The 19117-nt window shown below is 41.7% G+C and overlaps 1 protein-coding gene across 1 annotated transcript in view; it reads right to left on the bottom strand.

Annotated features, from left to right (window-relative positions):
- Positions 1-15334: 15334 nt before the first annotated feature.
- The window catches only part of FBN1 (fibrillin 1), a 264472-nt gene continuing 260689 nt past the window's right edge, over positions 15335-19117 (bottom strand). The window contains exons 65-66 of the mRNA XM_070797597.1: positions 17820-17994; positions 15335-16635 (exon numbers count right to left, since the gene is read on the bottom strand). Coding sequence (XP_070653698.1) covers positions 16246-16635; positions 17820-17994 — 565 coding nt within the window. The 3' untranslated portion in view covers positions 15335-16245. The remainder of the gene's footprint in view (positions 16636-17819; positions 17995-19117) is intronic.

Genomic DNA, 19117 nt, shown 5'->3' with positions numbered 1-19117 from the left:
TGTCTCAGTGACGTCTCCATGCAACTAACAGCATAAAAATGGCCAACTGTCCCAGCAGTCACATCCAACAGTGAGAGGTGACCTCTGAGAACTGTGCAGCTAAGGTACCATGTGAGCCGGGCAGAGAAAGACAGAGATTCCTGGGAGCAACCAGGTGACTCACTATTTGGCGATGCCCTGAAATGTGGAAGGCACTCTTGGGATGGCTCAGAGGCAACATCTAGGCTAATTAAATCAATCCAGACCCAAGGGAAGGAAGTGAAAGTGATAGGGAAGAAGGCTGAGGAATCCGCCTTAAAATCCTATCGGAGAGGCCACTGCCAGGGGACAGTGGTCTCTGCTTTGCTTCAACCACTTTGCGCCTGACAGTGCATAGAAGTTGTCTTGCTGGAGGCAGATGTCCTTGTGGCCCGATCCGTTCCATGTCCCCGCTATACTGACACAGGAGTCTTCGTGTGACAGGTGCCCTAATGGCTTTTAAGTGCCTGATCTGTGCCCACACAATATTGGTTAGCCTAGTCCTCAGTTGGAAAGAAGACAAAGGAGAGACCCTCACCCGTTCGGGTGGTAGCTACTGGGGCGCAGTGAGCAGTGGGGCCTTTGGAACACACCAGAGGGTAACCCTGGCCAGAGTTCCTCAGTTGCTTCCACAGCACTTTCCTGTTTGCAGAGGATCCATATGAGAAAGGAGAAGCAAGGAGGTAGGGGAAGAAATCCCAAGGTCCCTGTACAGGCCACCAAAAATGTCGTGGTCCAGGCGTGGGTTGGAAAAGAATTTCCAGACATGAGACAGAATGAGAAGGAAATAAAGTTTATTAGAGTGGAGGATGCTGTTAGAACAGCGGGCCAGCTCAAGGGAGAACTGACATTGCACAGGGGTCCTTAGTCCACTTTTATACCCAGGGTACAAGGAGTGGGATAGGGGTCTTGTGGGTCATTTGCTGATTGGATGAGGCACATATAGTGGTTGGGGCAGGGGGAGAGTAAGGCAAATATCTTCTCCCTCTGGGCTAGGTGGGGAGACAGGTTATACTGCTCAGGAGGACCTGAAATCCATTAATAATTACAACATGTGGGAGGGAAGGATGATAAGGGTCTGGTTTTTCTGTTCCTGCATTCCAAGACCCTCCTTGGTTTTACGTGTCTTTCATCCTTGGGTCACCACAATTTAATTTAATTTCTCTTGTTGTTAGAATTATTTGGTTTGTAATTGCTTACTTTTCTTTAAGTCATTTAAATAGAGCTCCTTTACAGCTCAACCACAAGTATGTTATTCAAAGACAAACATACATACAAACAGAGACTTTATTTCCCATTTCAAGAATCAGCCCTGAGTCAGATAAGACAATATAAAACCCACCAGTTTACAAAAAAGGATGGATTAAAATTGGGTATTTGATAGATGGAATAAGTCAAATTCACTTGGCTAGATGGCTAAATATTTGTAGAAAAGACATTAGGATTTGTTTTTACCTAGGATGAGCCAACTTCTAAATTACTTTCAGTACAGTTCAGCTACCCAGTTGAGTCTGACTCTTTGTAACTGCATGTAATGCAGCACACCAGGCTTCCCTGTCCATCACTAACTCCCAGAGCTTGCTCAAATTCATGTGCATTGAGTCAGTGAAGCCATCCAACCATCTCATCCTGTGTCGTCCCATTCTTCTCCTGCCTTCAATCTTTCCCAGCATCAGGGTCTTTTCTAAAGAGTCACTTCTTCACATCAGGTGGCCAGTGTATTGGAACTTCAGCTTCAGCATCAGTCCTTCCAGTGAATATTCAGGGTTGATTTCCTTTAGGATTGACTGGTTTGATCTCCTTGCAGTCCAAAGGGACTCTCAAAAGCCTTCTCCAACATCACAGTTCAAAAGCATCAATTACTTTACTTTCTTTAAAATTAGTTTATCTTCTTTAAAATTTGCACTTTAAAAGTATGGCAGAGATAGGATTCCTGAGAAGACCAGGTAGGACATTTGCGTCTCAAAGATACAGGCAACTTTGTCCTAGGGTGACTTTGTTTCCCCCTTAGTTTAATACTTCCATGCCTCTTAAGCTAAATGGGAAGGTTTCAGTTCAGTTCAGTTCAGTCACTCACTCAGTTGTGTCCAGCTCTTTGAGACCCCATGGACTGCAGCATGCCAGCCCTCCCTGTCCATCACCAATTCTTGGAGCTTACTCAAGCTCATGTCCATCAAGTCAGTGATGCCATCCAACCATCTCATCCTCTGTCATCCCCTTCTCCTCCTGCCCTCAATCTTTCCCAGCATCAGGGTCTTTTCCAGTGAGTCAGTTCTTTGCATCAGGTGGCCAAAGTATTGGAGTTTCAGCTTCAGCATCAGCCCTTTCAATGAGTATTCAGGACTAGTTTCCTTTAGGATTGACTAGTTTGATCTCCTTGCAGTCCAAGGGACTCTCAAGAGTCTTCTCCAGCACAACAGTTCAGAAGCATCAATTCTTCAGCACTCAGCTTTCTTTATGGTCCAAGTCTCACATCCATACATGACTATTGGAAAAACCATAGCTTTGACTAGATGGACCTTTGTCAGCAAAGTAATGTTTCTGCTTTTTATATGCTGTCTAGGTTGGTCATAGCTTTTCTTCCAAGGAGAAAGCGTCTTTTAATTTCATGGCTGCAGTCACCATCTGCAGTGATTTTGGAGTCCAAGAAAATAAAGTCTATCACTGTTTCCATTGTTTCCCCATCTATTTGCCATGAAGTGATGGACCATACTTTTATTTATGCAAAGACTACATTTCTAAAACAAGGACAGTTTTTGTTTTTCTTTCTCTTTTTTTGAAGTATTTGGTGGCTACCTCAATGATATTGAAGGATAGACATATCCATTTACACTTGTTGGAAAGTTTTTCATTTTTGTAATTAGCTTAGGGAGAAAGGCCTCTTCCAAAATTTTTATCAGACTCTGAGTATAAGCTATGGTTAGCTTAGTCAGACCCATGGCCTCCCATTTGGGCACTCTGTTTACAAAAACTTATGAGGATCTTCCCTAGGTTTCAATCAGCAGCATTTTAGAGGTTGTAAGGTTAAAAAGCTTTGTGCTTCTCCAGAAACACCAGTAACAAGGATAGAGTGAGATACTTTCTATACCACTTTGGTGTTTTCCCCAGTATATTTGGCACCCATATTGGAAAGTCAGTCAACTTGTTTCCCACTGTCAGATTTACCTGAGCCTCCTGTGGGGAAATTAGTATCAGATGCCTTAACTCTAATTAAGGCATCTGGTAAGGAGCCTCCTGGCTTTTTATAGGACATTGACACAAGGGAAATATTCCTGCCATGGAAGTGGCTCTGGCTCCAAGTTGGGTGCCCTTCTGACATTTTTCTCCTCATGTAATTGCATAAATGCTTCTAAATATGTAATCTTACCTCTTTTCCTACCTCTTTTGGAAAACACTTTTAAAATGTGAGATCATATAATAATTGAGTGACCCATTCAGGACCATCACTCTTCTGATCCTAATATATCTAATATATACCCCAAAGAGCTTTCTTCTGGGATAAATGAAATATTCTTTATTTTCATAAGTTTGATTATACCAAAACACAAAAAGCACAAATTCCAACATTGATGGATACAAAACCATGACAAAACCCAGCAGACTGGTTCCCAACTTGGTAGATTTACCATACAAAAACAATGAATTAGCTCCCAACAAGCTGGTTCTAAATCAGGTAGAGTCCAACAATTCCCCTCTCTAGTAAGATGCTGCAACCAATTTGACTTGTCCCATAAAGGGAACACCCAAATTAAGGGGAGAATATGTTCCTAGCATGCAAACCAGAGCAACTTACCCTACAAAATCAAGTCTGTAGATTTACATCACAAAAGGACATACAAAACCATGACATAACACCAACAAAGTGGTTATCGAATCAGATGGACTTACCTATGAAATAGTATCCATCAACTCATAGAAATGCTTCAACTGCAAAGCACTGGGGCAATGGGTGCTGCATCAGGGAATTTTGAAGGGAAAATCCTCAGGACAGATTGTCCTGGCAGCTGCTAGGGCCTTACCACAGTATTCCCTGACTGGGGCTGGCTAGCCACGAGCAGCAAGGCTCCTGGCTGGCTAAGCCAAATTTGTTACTGAGTCCAACCTTGCTTTGCTCACCACATAGAGGTCAGTGATTCGGAGATGAGATGTTGAGGCAAGGAATACATTTTTATTCAGAAAGTCAGCAGACTGAGAGGATGGCAGATGAGTATCTCAAAATAACCATCTAATCAGGGTCTGGATGCTAGGTTCTTTTTTAGAACAGAGAGAGGGGTAGGTGAGGAGGTAAAATAAAGAAGATTATTACTCTTAAAATCCCTCATAATGGCTAGCCTAAGGAAGGGCATGTGTTAATTTCTTCCTGTTGTCATGCACAGGTGGACAAGGGCCTGAACAAGGCACTATTTTGGTTTAACATTTAGGCAGAGGGGCAAGCTTCTCCCGAGACAGGCAATTATGCATAGCCAGTATCCTTTTTGAACAGAAGCAATGAGAAGCAAAGGTTAAAGTAAATTAAACAGATCTAATATGGAGTCATTCTTCCCTGAAACGAAATGAGAACCTTGCTGAGTATTCTCAGCAGTAGGTATTTCCTTTTCATCATTGTAACTATCATGCTACTCCTTTCTGTCCTACAGAGTTTCTGCTGAAAAATTGTCAGATAGCCTTTGTATATAACTTTTTTTCTTTTCCCTGGCTGCTTTTAATAGTTTCTCTATATTTAATCTTTGCCATTTTAATGGTCATGTCTTGGTGTGTTCCTCCGTGTGTTTAGCAACTCTCTGCTTCCTGAACTTTGATACCTGTCTCCTTTCCACGTTAGGGAACTGTTCAGCTACCATTTTTTCAAACATGTTCTCAGCCCCTTTCTCTCTCCTCCTTCTAGGACTTCTATAATGCAAGTATCAGTATGCTTATGTTGTCCTAGAACTCTCTTAAATGGTCCTCATGTTTTTTCATTCTTTTTCCTGTTCATCATCAGTGATTTCCACTACTCTTTCAGCTTGCTGATCCATTCCTTTGTATCATTTAGTGTATTTTTATTTAAGTTATTATTTTCTTCATCAAGTTTGCATTGTCTAGCTCTATTAAAAACTTCTAACTTCTTGTTCTATGCATCCATTCTTCTCCCAAGGTCTTTGAACTTTCTCAGGTAGATTGCCTATCTCCACTTCACTTAGTTCTTCTGGGGTTTTTGCTCGTTTGTTCACCTGGAATATGTTCCTCTGTTGCATCATTTTTATGTAAGTTGCTGTTTTTACTTTATGTGACTGGTAGCTTGCTTAGGTTTCCTGACCTTAGAGAAATGTTCTTTTGTAGGAGATACATGTGTCTCAGTACCAAACATGTGTGTTTCTAGTCTGTATACTTTGTAGGCTCTCCCATGAAGGCTGTGTGGGTCCTTTTGTGGTAAGCTATGTGGGATATCTGGTAGGCTTGGTTGAACCCCAGGCTGGTTGGTTGCTAGGTCCTGCCTTCTGTAGAGGCTGCTGCTTGGTGCTGCTAGCTCATTAAGTGGCTGACTGCAGAACTCCAGGTTTATACTAGCTCACGGCTTTTTGTTTTTTTTTTTAATTTAAGTGTATTTATTTTAATTGGAGGCTAATTACTTTACAATATTGTATTGGTTTTGCAATACATCAACATGAATCCCCCACGGGTGTACATGCTCACTGTTGGGTAGGGTAATGGTCCAGGAAACTTTGGGGCTATTACCTGCCCCCTGGTGGTTGAAGCCAGGTCCTGGGGTTGATGCCAGCCTCCTGGTGATAAAGATGGTACCTTGAGTTTGATTGTAGGACATGGGGGTCACAGTTCAGTTCAGTCTAAAGTTTTGTCTGACACTTTGTAACCCCATGGACTGCACAAGCCAGGCTTCCCTGTCCTTCACCATCTCCCAGAGTTTGCTCAAACTCATGTCCATTGAGTCAGTGATGCCATCCAACCATCTTATCCTCTGTCATCCCCTTCTCCTTTTACCTTCAATCTTTCCCAGCTTCAGTCTTTTCCAATGAGTTATCTCTTCACAACAGGTAGTCAAGGTATTGGAATTTCAGCAGCTGTCCTTTCAATGAATATTTAGGTTGATTTCCTTTAGGAATAACTGGTTTGGTTTCCTTGCAGTCCAAGGGACTCTCACGAGTCTTCTCCAGCTGCTGCTGCTGCTAAGTCGCTTCAGTCGTGTCCGACTCTGTGCGACCCCATAGATGGCAGCCCACCAGGCTCCCCCATCCCTGGGATTCTCCAGGCAAGAACACTGGAGTGGGTTGCCATTTCCTTCTCCAATGCATGAAAGTGAAAAGTGAAAGTGAAGTCGCTCAGTTGTGTCTGACTCTTAGCGACCCCATGGACTGCAGCCTTCCAGGCTCCTCCATCCCTGGGATTCTCCAGGCAAGAACACTGGAGTGGGTTGCCATTGCCTTCTCCAATGCATGAAAGTGAAGAGTGAAAGTGAAGCCGCTCAGTCGTGTCTGACTCTAAGCAACCCCATGGACTGCAGCCTTTATGTATGGGAAGATGCAAAAATCTGGGCTCAGTGAAATTATTTCTTTGATATGCACTTAGCTGTCTGGGGACCTGTATCCTGTATCCTGAGTTTCCTCAGGGCTCACCATAGGGGGTGACTATAGCCTAATGGCTGCTGGATGGCAGGTATTTGTCTCCTTCCTGAGTTTCTTCAGGGATCACTGGCTCACATTGGAGGGCTACCTCAGATCCTTTCCTACTGGACAGTAATTTGACCATATTTTATGATCAAATTTGGTCCCATGTTTCTGGGAGGTTCATCCCAGAGCAGGTGAAAATTCTTAATTTGCCACTTCAGGTGTTAAATTTTGTATTCAACAACATTGATAATGGGCCTCCCTAGTGCCTTAGATGATAAAAGAATCTACCTGCAATGCCGGAGACCTGGGTTCGTACCCTCGGTTGGGTAAGTCCCCTGGAGAAGAGAGCGGCTACCCATGCCAGTATTCTTGCCTGGAGAATTCCATGGACAGAAGAGGCTGGTAGGCTACAGTCCATGAGGTCACAAAGAGTTGGACACGACTGAGCAACTTTCAGGTTCCATTGATAATTAAAGATTGTCTGGATCTTGTCTGATTGTGATCCAGCAGCTGCTTTCCCTTGTTGCATCTTCCCATACCTAGAATCATACTATTAGAATTATTTTATGTTATACATGTGACTTATTTCCTCAAGATGTTTAGTCATAGAAGTTTTGTTGGAGGTCTGGTTACACACTGGGTACTTATGAGAAAACAATCTTATTAACAAGACAGCATATAAGTAATGCAGCTAGTAACGTTGACAAAGTCATAGTGCAGCATGGAGACAGAAATCACAAACATTTGAAAACAAAGAACAAGTTAAAACAATGATTAATCCAGTTGTAATTCAGTTGCTATAATCCAGCAATCAAATGAGCCATAACAGATTCAGTTAGCTCTCAGAAGCTTCACTGTACCAGCTGTGGGTTCCTAGACATGCATAGCTTACTCTTGGAGACAAGCATATGTTTCTGGCAGGATCAATCAAGTCGAGAGAAGAAGATAAATGTTTCACTTCTGCTTACAAAGGTGTAATGTACCAAATTACAGTAAGTCATAGTTAAAGGGGAAGGTTTTCTTTATACTTGGCACACACAGATTTGAACCAGTAATTTTTTTAGATAGAAACCATAAAAATTATAACCAAATTTACCAGCTCACTTGGCCTCTGAGAGTTTGTCCATAGAGAAGGATGAACGCTGATGAATGGATGCTTTCAAATTGTGATGCTGCAGAAGACTCCCGAGAGTCCTTTGGACTGCAAGGAAATCAAACCAGTCAATTTTAAAGGGAATGAGCCCTGAATATTCATTAGAAGGACTGATGCTGAAGTAGAAGCTCCAATACTTTGACCAACTGATGCAATCAGCTCACTCATTGGAAAAGATTCTGATGCTGAGAAATATTGAGGAGAGGAAGAGATGGGGGTGACAGGGTGAGATGGTTGGATAGCATCACTGACTCAATGGCATGAGTTTAAGCAAACTGTGGGAGATAGAAAAGGACAGAAAAGCCTTTCAGGCTGCAGGCCATGGGATTACAAAGAATCAGACATGATTTAGCAACTTAACAAGAACAAAAATAACCTAAGAACATTTGTTACTCATTTGACAGCTTTTTCCATTAGCATACCAAGTGAACCTAATTAGTTTAATATCTCCCTTTGGGGTAGTTTAGGGGCCCTTTGAAGCATTTCAAAGTTAGGTAGAGGTCAGAGGAACTTCATTATATTTTGATTTGGGAAGTTTTGTGAAAAGAAGCGGTAGATATTCACTTAGCCAAAGTAACAATAAAATATTTTTAAAACAAATACAGAACAGATCACTTAAGAGGTAAAAAAAACTTAAAATCTGTAATCAAAGGCAATGCAATATCTTAAGAAAATTTGTCTTTTTAATCGTGAGAAAAGCCAAATTCAAGTTTTTCACCAGCGTATTTTTTAAAGTTTATTTATTCAAACTTATTTAAATGTAATCCTCACTGATTATGTACAAAAGTCTTTTTTTGGGGCCCAATTTCCATAAACTTCCTATCACTTAACTTATTTTAGCACAATTCTAACTTTCAATTATGGACTACCTGAAGAGATCCTAAAATATAATTATTTCTAAAAGTTCACCCAAAGCTCTTATCTCATTTTCATTTTCTTTCCTTGCTGATGAATTTATAACAGAACAAGATTTTATTTCACTTATATTAAACCAAGGCACAATAAAAGTATTATACTTAATTGTGGTGATTCCTAACATTGTCTGTATTATATTAATTACATCAATGAACAAACATTAATACCAGTATTAATTTAATATTAACTCCCAGTTCACATGAACCTCACACTTATTTAGTTTAATTTCTGTTGTATTTAGAATTGTTTGCTTTGTAATTTCTTACTTTTCTTTAGTCAATTAAATAGAGCTGTTTTACAGATCAACCACAGAAATGTTATCCAAAGACAAAGATATATACAGACAGAGACCTCATTTCTGATTTCAAGATTTCAGCCCTAAATCAGGTACAGAAATGTAAAACCCATCAGATTACAAAGGAGGTTGGATTAAAAGTGGGTTTTGGCAGATGGAATAAGTCAAACTCACTTGGTTAGATGGCTGAATATTTGCAGAAAAGATATTTAGGATTTGTATTTACCTAGAACAAGCCAACTTCTAAATTACTTTCTCTTCTTTAAAATTTGCACTTTAAAAGGATGGCAGAGATAGGGTTCCTGAGAAGACCAGGTAGGACATTTGCATCTCAAAGATACAGGCAACTTTGTCCTAGGATGACTTTGTTTCCCCCTTAGTTTAATACTTCCATGCCTCTTAAGCTAAAAAGGAAAGGTTTGGGAAGTGGATGCAGTGGCTGCACTGTCCAAGAGCTGCTGAGAGAAGATACCCCACGTCCAAGGTCAGAGAGGAGCTACCCCACGTCCAAGGTAAGGAGCAGTGACTGCGCTTTGCTGGAGCAGCCGTGAAGAAATACCCCACATCCAAGGTAAGAGAAACCCAAGTAAGATGGTAGGTGCTGAGAGAGGGCACCAGAGGGCAGACAGACTGAAACCACAATCACAGACAACTAGCCAATCTAATCACATGGACCACAGCCTTGTCTAACTCACTGAAACTAAGCTATGACGTGTGGGGCCACCCAAGACGGCCGGGTCATGGTGGAGAGGTCTGACAGAATGTGGTCCACTGGAGAAGGGAATGGCAAACCACTTCAGTGTTCTTGCCTTAGACAAGTTAGACAAGGCTGTGGTCCATGTGATCAGATTGGCTAGTTGTCTGTGATTGTGGTTTCAGTCTGTCTGCCCTCTGATACCCTCTCTCAGCACCTACCATCTTACTTGGGTTTCTCTTACCTTGGATGTGGGGTATTTCTTCACGGCTGCTCCAGCAAAGCGCAGTCACTGCTCCTTACTTTGGATGTGGGGTAGCTCCTCTCTGACCTTGGACGTGGGGTATCTTCTCTCAGCAGCTCTTGGACAGTGCAGCCACTGCATCCACTTCCCAAACCTTTCCTTTTTAGCTTAAGAGGCATGGAAGTATTAAACTAAGGGGGAAACAAAGTCATCCTAGGACAAAGTTGCCTGTATCTTTGAGATGCAAATGTCCTACCTGGTCTTCTCAGGAACCCTATTTCTGGGAATGGAATGCTCAAACTACCGCACAATTGCACTCATCTCACATGCTAGTAAAGTAATGCTCAAAATTCTCCAAGCCAGGCTTCAACAATACGTAAACTACCAGATGTTCAAGATGGTTTTACAAAAGGTGGAGGAACCAGAGATCAAATGGCCAACATCCGCTGGATCATCAAAAAAGCAAGAGAGTTCCAGAAAAACATCTATTTCTGCTTTATTGACTATGCCAAAGCCTTTGACTGTGTGGATCATGGCATGGCTCATAGTTTCATTGAGTTAGACAAGGTTGTGGTCCATGTGATCAGATTGGTTAGTTTTCTGTGATTGTGGTTTTCAGTCTGTCTGCCCTCTGATGGAGAATGATAAGAGGCTAATGGAAGATTCCTGATGGGAGAGACTGACTGAAGGGGAAACTGGATCTTCTTCTGATGGGCGGGGCCATGCTCAGTAAATCTTTAATTCAATTTTCTGTTGATGGGTGGAGCTGTGTTCCCTCCCAGCTATTTACCTGAGGACAACCTATGGTGGAGGTAATGAAGATAACAGTGACCTCCTTCAAAAGAGCCCGTGCATGTACTGCTACACTCAGTGCCCCCCATCCTGCAGCAGGCCACCAGGGACCCAGGCCTCCACTGGAGACTCCCTCTTGGGAGGGGCTGGTGGTGGGAAAAACAAAGTCTTGCCCTGGTGGGCAGGCCCTTGCTCAGTAAATCTTTAATCCAATTATCTGCTCAAGGATGGGTTGCATTCCCTCCCTGGTCCTTTTTTGGCCTGAGACGACCTAGCCCTCCAAGAGGGTTTACACCAAGGGGACCTTGTAGACTGCTGCTACCAGTGCCTCCCTACCTGTGGTGAGCCCCTGCTGACCACACCTCCACAGGAGACCCTCCAACACCAGCAGGTAGTTTTGCTCCAGTCTCCTCTGGAGTCAGACTCTTTTCGTCTGAGTCTTGGTATGTGCAAGGTTTTGTTTGTGCCCTCCAAGACTGGAGTCTCTGTTTCCCCCAGTCCTGTGGAAGTTGTAATCAAATCCTGCTGCCTTCAAAGTCAGATTCCCTGGGAATTCTCAGTCCCTTTATTGAACCCCCAGGCTGGGAAGCCTGATGTGGGGTTCAGAACCTTCACAACAGTGGGAGAACTTCTTTGGTGTTATTGGTCTCCAGTTTGTGGGTCACCCACCCAGAGAGTAGCGCAAGTCACTCAGTTGTGTCCGACTCTTTGCCACCCCATGGACTGTAGCCCACCAGGCTCCTCTGTCCATGGAATTCTCCAGGCCAGAATACTGGAGTGAGTAGCCATTCTCTTCTCCAGGGGATCTTCCCAACCCAGGGATCAAACCCAAGTCTCCCACATTGCAGGTGGATTCTTTACCATCTGAGCCACCAGGGAAGCCCACCTGGTGGGTATGGGATTTGATTTTATTGTGATTGTGCCCCTCCTACCATCTTGCTGTGGATTCTCCTTTGTCTTTGGATGTAGGGTTACTTTTTCTGGTAGGTTCCAGCATCCTCCTTTGATGATTGTTCAATGGCTAGTTGTGATTTTGGTCAGATTTTATTTTTTTTGAGTCTGGTGTCTGCCTCTTTGTGGGTGAGGCTAGTCCCAAGGCTAGAACAGGCTCTGTGGAGGGCAGGGTTAGGGCCCAGGGCATTCGGGACTCGGGCCTGCCCACTGGTGAGTAGAGTTGGCTTCTGGGCCCTCTGGTGGGCAGAGCCACATTCTGCTATATGATCAAGGGCATTTTAGGGCAGCCTGTCTGTTGATGACTGGGGCTGTGTCCCCACACAGTTAGTTGCTTGGCTAGAGGCATCTCAGCACTGGCTCCTACAGGCTTTGGGTGATCCCAGGTCTTAGCACTAATGAGCTAGAGGGAGGATTCCACAATGGCACTTGAAGTAGTAATGTCCACATGGTAGAAGCTCCCCAGAATGGCTGCTCCCAGTGTCTGTGTTCCTAGGGTGAACTGTGATTACCTCCTGCCTCTCCTGGGCAATCTCCGAGATCAGCAGATATGCCTGACCAGGGCTTCTCTCAAATCACAGCTTCTGCCCTGAATCCTGGAGCATGTGAGATTTTGTGTACATCATTTACTGGTGAAATCTATTTCTGTTAGCCCTCTGTGACTCCCCAAAGTAAGCCCCACCAGCCTTCAAAGCCATGTTGTGCTCCGGGGCATGTTTTCCTGATGCAGATACAACTCTACAGGCCTGTGACCTCTTTATGTAAATGACTGGTGGGATTGATGAGATGTGTACTTATCACTGAGATTTTTTCAGATGTCTCCATTTCCAGCAAAAGCTAAGTCATACAGGTTTGATTTAATTATCCACCAGAGAGAATTTTACCTTACAAAGGAAACAGACCTTTTCTGATTTCTGCAACTCTGAGTACAACTGCAAAGAACACTTCAAGAGGGGGTTTGAAAGTTACCCAGAAACTGCTGAATGGAGCAGCTACTTTCTGATAAATGGTCCCTACCTTAGTGTTGCTTAATTTTGAACTCAAGGATTCTAGAAATATACTTGATGCCTTCTAGCTGACACTATAACCAACCCTTGAGGGGCAAAAGGAACATAGGGTAATGCTGCTTTGATTCATGAAATGGGAATAGTTGTAAAGACCAAAAATGACAGTGAATAGTTGTGTAGAACAAAAATGATAGAGTTGAGCTTGTGGGAAATCACAGCCACTTACCTGCTGTGACTTCATTCAGTTAAAAGGGATGCACCTTCTGCTGTCCAATAGTAAAAATGAAACTGACTTCTATTTGGAGAGGTCATAATTCAGGCGTCCATCAAGGATGCAAAACAGCCTGTGTCCTGAAAAGAGGTTTATGACTTTGCCAAAAAACCATTTTGGATTCATTAGCAGTTAGTTGGAATAACAGATTCTGTGACATTGCCAGGTCCTGCCAAATGTATGTCAGGTGTCAAATGTACAAGACCCTTATGTTTATACAGACACTTGTGAGAATGTTAGAACCTTTCATTGAGACCCAGTCTTGTATGTGAACCTAGTCTTAGATATATATGGGAATCTGCAAAATAAAATTCATAGTTGCCTTCTCTTTAATCCTAAACTTGTAATACTGAGAATCCTTTCCTAACAATACATAATGCGAGGCTCATACTGGGTTTCGAAATGTTTAAAAAAGTAAATTGGTTTGCTTTTTTTGTTTTAAACAAAGTGTTTAAAATTGGCAAGGGGCAAATAACTTTGTCTTCAGCTATGTATGTGAGAAGTAATCTTTCTCCCAGTAATCTTCTAGCACTTAAAAACAATGTCTTTAAACCATTTTATATTTAGCTTTGTAACCTATCTTTAGCAACTAAAGTCAGAATATAGTACATTCTGTGGACAAAGCTGACTGCTTAAAAAAAATTAAGTTTAGAGATATATAACTTTAAAGTATGCTTATATCAACCTAATTGTGCTTTATTTTGGCTCATCTAATTTACAAACATGATTTCTGAAGTCGAACAGTATTTGTAGTGGCAGTGTCTAAAGCAATTTTGGCTGAGTGAAATGCTATTTGTTGAACAAAAATGTAGTTGTTTGTGCAAGTTTAAACATTTCATAAGGCCAGCTGAGTTCCTTTCAACCTACTTACAAAATAATTATTGGCAAGTGAAATGGGCTGAGGGGTAGAGACAAGACATTTTCAAGCTTCTGAGATTTATAAAACCAAATTCTTCAGCCATCAAAAGTAAAATCAAAAGGTCACAGACAATTAAAAGGTACAGGTTTAAATCTCAGGGTTAAAAAAAGTTCCAACAGGAAGAATATTTACAATGGAACAATGAGGAAAATGTTTCGTTACAGTCAGAAACACGGAAAATATGCTGTTGAAAATTGTTGGCTCTGAAATAAATAAAATCCAGACTGAGACTATTAAAAATATCAAAGTGATCCACTAAGTGCCAATTCTATCTTGTTCTGTTGTTATAAAGATAATCCATTATTGAATATAATGCTGTTCTGGTTAACTTATCAAAGACATTTTCCACTTGCAAGCTGTTGTTTACCATAGGCTATATATTCTTCTCTTAACAATTTTAGTACACTTCCATCAGAGAACCATAGACAGAGAGAGAGAAGGAAATTGAAACATATTTTAACTTCCTAACCAGGGTACAAATCCCTTCCAACCTAGTCATTCGACTCGCTCATAATTGATGCTCAGTAGAACTGAGATTTTTTTTGGATGGCAAAATAATAGATTAAAAAATACTTTGAGATGTTTGTAGCCTGTTAGGTGAAAGAAAGCATTCTTGTGCACTGGCTGCCTAGACTGAAACCCTCTAGTGATGGAGCTCACCACCTTGCAAGGAAACCCATTCTCTCAGTGGGTAGCTTGACAATTTGGAAGGTATGTGCTCAACTGAGCTTTATACCAACAGACCCTGGATTTTCTTTTAGAATATTCCTACTCCATCTTCATTAGCTTAGTTTTCTGAAGCTTACTTTTCTGTGCCCTGTATGGTTTCTTCTCCATGTGGCAATCTCATTTCACCTCTATTTCCACTATCCTTTAATGCCTTAAGGGGTTTTAAAAATTCGTACTGATTGAATGAGCTTAACTATTAAATATTCAGTTTTGCCCTTAAAACAGCATTTTCAAACTATGACATTCAGAAAACAAGAGTTATAGCATTCAACTGGATTCAATTTGGGGTTACCCCTTTGTAATTAGACTAGCATTGACTAACAACAGATATTTAGGGGAGAAAATAGGATAGAACATCTAATCTTGCCAACACTGTATATTTGAGGGGAGGGGGCATGATAAATTTTTATAATGAAATGCATGTGCTCTAAGACAGTGAACTTGGTGTTTTAAAGCACTGAGGTCTAGTAGTTTAAAAGCCATGGGATTAATTTTAGGTCATGTTTTAGAAATAATGTTACAATCTAAGTATCATGTCGGTAAGAAATAACTCTGCTGTCCTGAATGAATAAAACAAGGGACTGACTCAAATATGTTAAATTTTTTTCTAATGGTTATACATTGGCACCTTTAGGAGCTCTAACTAACACATCGAGGATAATTTAATTTCAGGAGACTTTATGAAATCTCCAGAATGGCGCCTCCACTCCCACATCCATGCAAGAACACAAAGCCGAGGGGTACACTAAAAAAAGAGACTGTTTTATTGTGACATTTATGACATGGACCCCTTGTTGACAGGAATGACTGAGGGTAGTCTTGGCATATTGCACAGGTGTGATGAAGGATGCACTGCTGATCCTCTGGCTGCTGAGGCTGCTTCCTGGTCCTCCCAGACCTCCATGCATGCGTGGGCCAGTCACAGAAATTTCATTACCACTTGGTGTATACACTTAAGAAGTCTTTGGTCTTAATAAGCACCATTACAAACCCTCACATTAAGGGCATTATTATTCTAGTTTATAAATGTTTCAATGATAAAAAATAGCACGATTACAGTATACACACACTTAATTTACATGTAAGGTATTATACTCATAACTGAGATAAGCTACTGCACTAACTTTGGTTGATTGAAAAAAATTAATGAAGTATTTGAACTGAATACTTGTAATTTGGTTTCTAAGTTGTGTAAATATTACAGTGCATTTATAAATCTAGTTTGAGAATTTACTAGCACCAAATAGATATTATAAATGGCCAACCTAATACTTGCATTTGGAGAAGCAAAGTTTTACAATTTGAAAAAACAGAACAGTCCATCGATTGAAAGCACGTTCCTGTACGTCTGCTAGAAGGATGGCATGTCAGCATGAATGGCCAACCCCCAGTGGAAATACATGTCCCAGTTTTCAAGAATCAACACATATGACAAGGTAGCTTAGCTACATACATGAGAAGCCTGAGAAAGTGGTTGTTTTGAACTAGGGTATTCACCTGTACCTTGCTTTTGTAATACAAGAATAGTGCTTATTTATAGAAATTTACGTGGTGAAAGACTGTACCTATAATATGAAGATTCTGATTGGGGGAAAAATTCAGTTCTACCTATCTATCTTGGTTTTTTAATTATTTGGTCTCTGGATGGTGAATTAATGAAGCAAAATCTGAATTTTCATCTTCAGATTATCACCCAGTTCACCACTGAGGTAGTCTTTGTCATATTTATCTTCTAGCTGATTAAGTTCTTTCTTTTTATAAAGTGGAGTACTACTGATTTGTAATGAATAGGTTCCAGCCACTGGCTTCTTCTTTGTGAAGTGGAGGTAGCTGATCCCTTCCTTTTGGTTGATTTTAAAGAAGCCGTTTTCATTTCCAGATTCAATCAAGTATCTGTTGTGATTCGTCAGAGTCGTGAGGGCTGGAAGGAGTTCTAGGATTCGGACCTTGTTACTGATGTGGGAAATATTGAAAGCGAACACGGCTGTCTTCTCAACATCCCAACTTGCAAGACTCACATTGGCTTCTATCTCAGGTTGATCCTGGAAAGACATATGGCAACGTGTGAATATAAAAGGTAAATATGCCACTTACTAAAGAAAAAGTGACTCAAGTCTCACTCAAATACAACTTTCTTCTCATGTTGCATATACTCTATTGAAAATGAATATTCATAAAATCCTGTTTAAGCCACAGTGTTACATTAGCACATATTTGTAATACTAAACATGTCAAGAAGGAAGTTGAAATCACTTGTATTTGGTCTTCTATTGCAGTGGGTCTCAAAGTGTCCCCCAACCGACAGTATCAGCATCATCTGGGCATCTGTTAGAGATGGAAGTTCTTGGTGCCACCTGAGACCTACTGAATCCGAAACCCTGGGGATATTTCCCAGAAATCCATTTTAGCAGGCCTTCCAGATGATGATTCAGATGCATATTCAAGTTTGAGAATGACTGTTTTAATATATTATTTTCTTTTCAAAGACTTATCTCATTTCCCAAACCACAACGGATGGGTTGCAGCACCAATACTAAGAAAGAACCAGTTTATTTCCATTTTGTTCACTGACGCAAAACCATCTCACCAAAGGACACACCTATGAACCTACTTCCTGGCTCTGATGATCTGCTAATATTCAATGCTTTTCACCTGGCTTCTTGCTTGCCTCTCTGGGACCACATGTGCTTGCTCTCCGGGCCTGCAGCCAGAGGTCTGAGTATCTGCATTTCTAAGTTGACTGAAAGGCTGCAGCAGCCGTAGGCAAAGAAATCCAGGCTGCTGGAGCTCCATGTTGTTTTTGTCTAGAATCCAAGTTCCCTCACACTCCACATGGCTCTTTCGGTAGAGAAGCCTCTAGCTTTCAGAACTTGGCATCCCTGTGTACGGAGCACTATGTCACTTCACTGCTCTGCCCACTTGCTCTCCTGGATCTCAGACCTTGTCCTTTCATCAGACTTTGGGCGGGTGTTTAACTTTCTTTTTGGCGAGACAGAGGAAATGAGCAAGTATGTGAAAACCTTTGAATGGCCACTCCCTAAAGGCAGCAAGAAACTCCAGAGAGCCTCACAGATTCTTGTAAAATGCAGCCTAGAGCTCAGGGAATGTCTGGATTTTCTCCCCAGGGAGCTTTTTCACACTTTGGAGCATCCTTGGAGGAAACCACAGAAATCTGGAGGGCCTTTCTGCAATAGGAGGCATCGGGAGAAACCACCTTCTGACCCACCTCAATGTTGGAGGCATCTGTTTCATTTGCGCTTCTCCGCTTCCTGCCGCGTTTGGGGTAGCCGTTGATCTTACACTCATAACAAGCCTCTGGGGAGAGTGAGTTGTCATCCATTTCACCGCTGGCAGGTGGCTCTGGGTTTCCCCGGCCCATGCCCATTCCAGAAACACAGTGCCTGTGGTGGAAGGGGAGCGCAGATAGTTTTCATTAGAATTGGGAGATGGAGGAGGAGCGAGAGTTCTAGTGAAGCCCAGATCCTGCCTGGTGACATTCAGCCCTTGATTATGTGTCCACTGGATGATGGGCTGGTGCTGAGAACCATACTGAAGCCCTCTGTGTTTGGTCTTGAATTCTCAGTTCCCTGAGTTGATTGATTTCTTTTTACTATCTCTCAAGGCCCTATTTTGCATACTTACTTGCCCCTTTATTTCCCAAACATAATGTGGCAGGTGTTTCGCTGTACTGGTGGAGAGGAGACAAGGAGTGGAAACAAGAGAAGAGTGGAAGATGAGGGGGAAACCATGTGACTTGGGAGGATGAATAAAAATTGCCTTCTTCTTATAAAATAGGCTCCACAGGAGTGAGAGAGGTATGTGACATCGGTGTTCAGTTCCTTGCCCTCTCCCTGTTTAACTGATACCATTACAGCCACCTCCAATTCCACCAGCACCACTTTTCACCACTCCAGCTTCTGAGCAATCTCTCCTATTATCAGATCTCTCACTTTGGCTCCTGAAGATAGAAAGAAAGCTCTAGGTAATAACTTAGGTTGATTTAGAAATATATTGTGAAGATATGCAGTGTATTAAATACGTGTATCAGAGCTTGCCCAACTGTGGGAAATTGTTTCAAGTCATTCAAAACCACTAGGTCCACTGGCTCTGACTCATGTGAGGTTGGATAAACAAACCCATGCCCAAGAGAGAACTAGTTCAGCTGTTTTTCTTTGCCTTTCAGTTTTTAAAGCCAAGTTATGGAGGGAGGCTTGCATGTCTCACAAGTACCTTGTTTTGTTATTCTGCTTACTATTTCATAGGTCACTTGGAATGTATTTATCAGGCTCCTTTTTCAAAATGTTTTGAAATAGCTGAATGATCTTAAAAGAATCTTTAGATTCGGATAGGCTTGTCCACTCTAGTGATTCACAGAGGAGCCTAAAATGTTATAAATGGGTGAGTTTCTATTAATTGGTCTACTAATAGGTCATAATGTAGACTAAATACTATTTATTTCTCTCTGTATTAGTTGATCTATTTTTTATAACTCATTTTCCTTTATGCCCTTAAGATTCAAAATAC

This window comes from Bos indicus, chromosome 10 (assembly GCF_029378745.1).
Source record: "Bos indicus isolate NIAB-ARS_2022 breed Sahiwal x Tharparkar chromosome 10, NIAB-ARS_B.indTharparkar_mat_pri_1.0, whole genome shotgun sequence".
In the NCBI taxonomy this organism is placed as follows: Eukaryota; Metazoa; Chordata; class Mammalia; order Artiodactyla; family Bovidae; genus Bos; species Bos indicus.
This window is presented reverse-complemented; position numbering and strand designations above follow the sequence as displayed.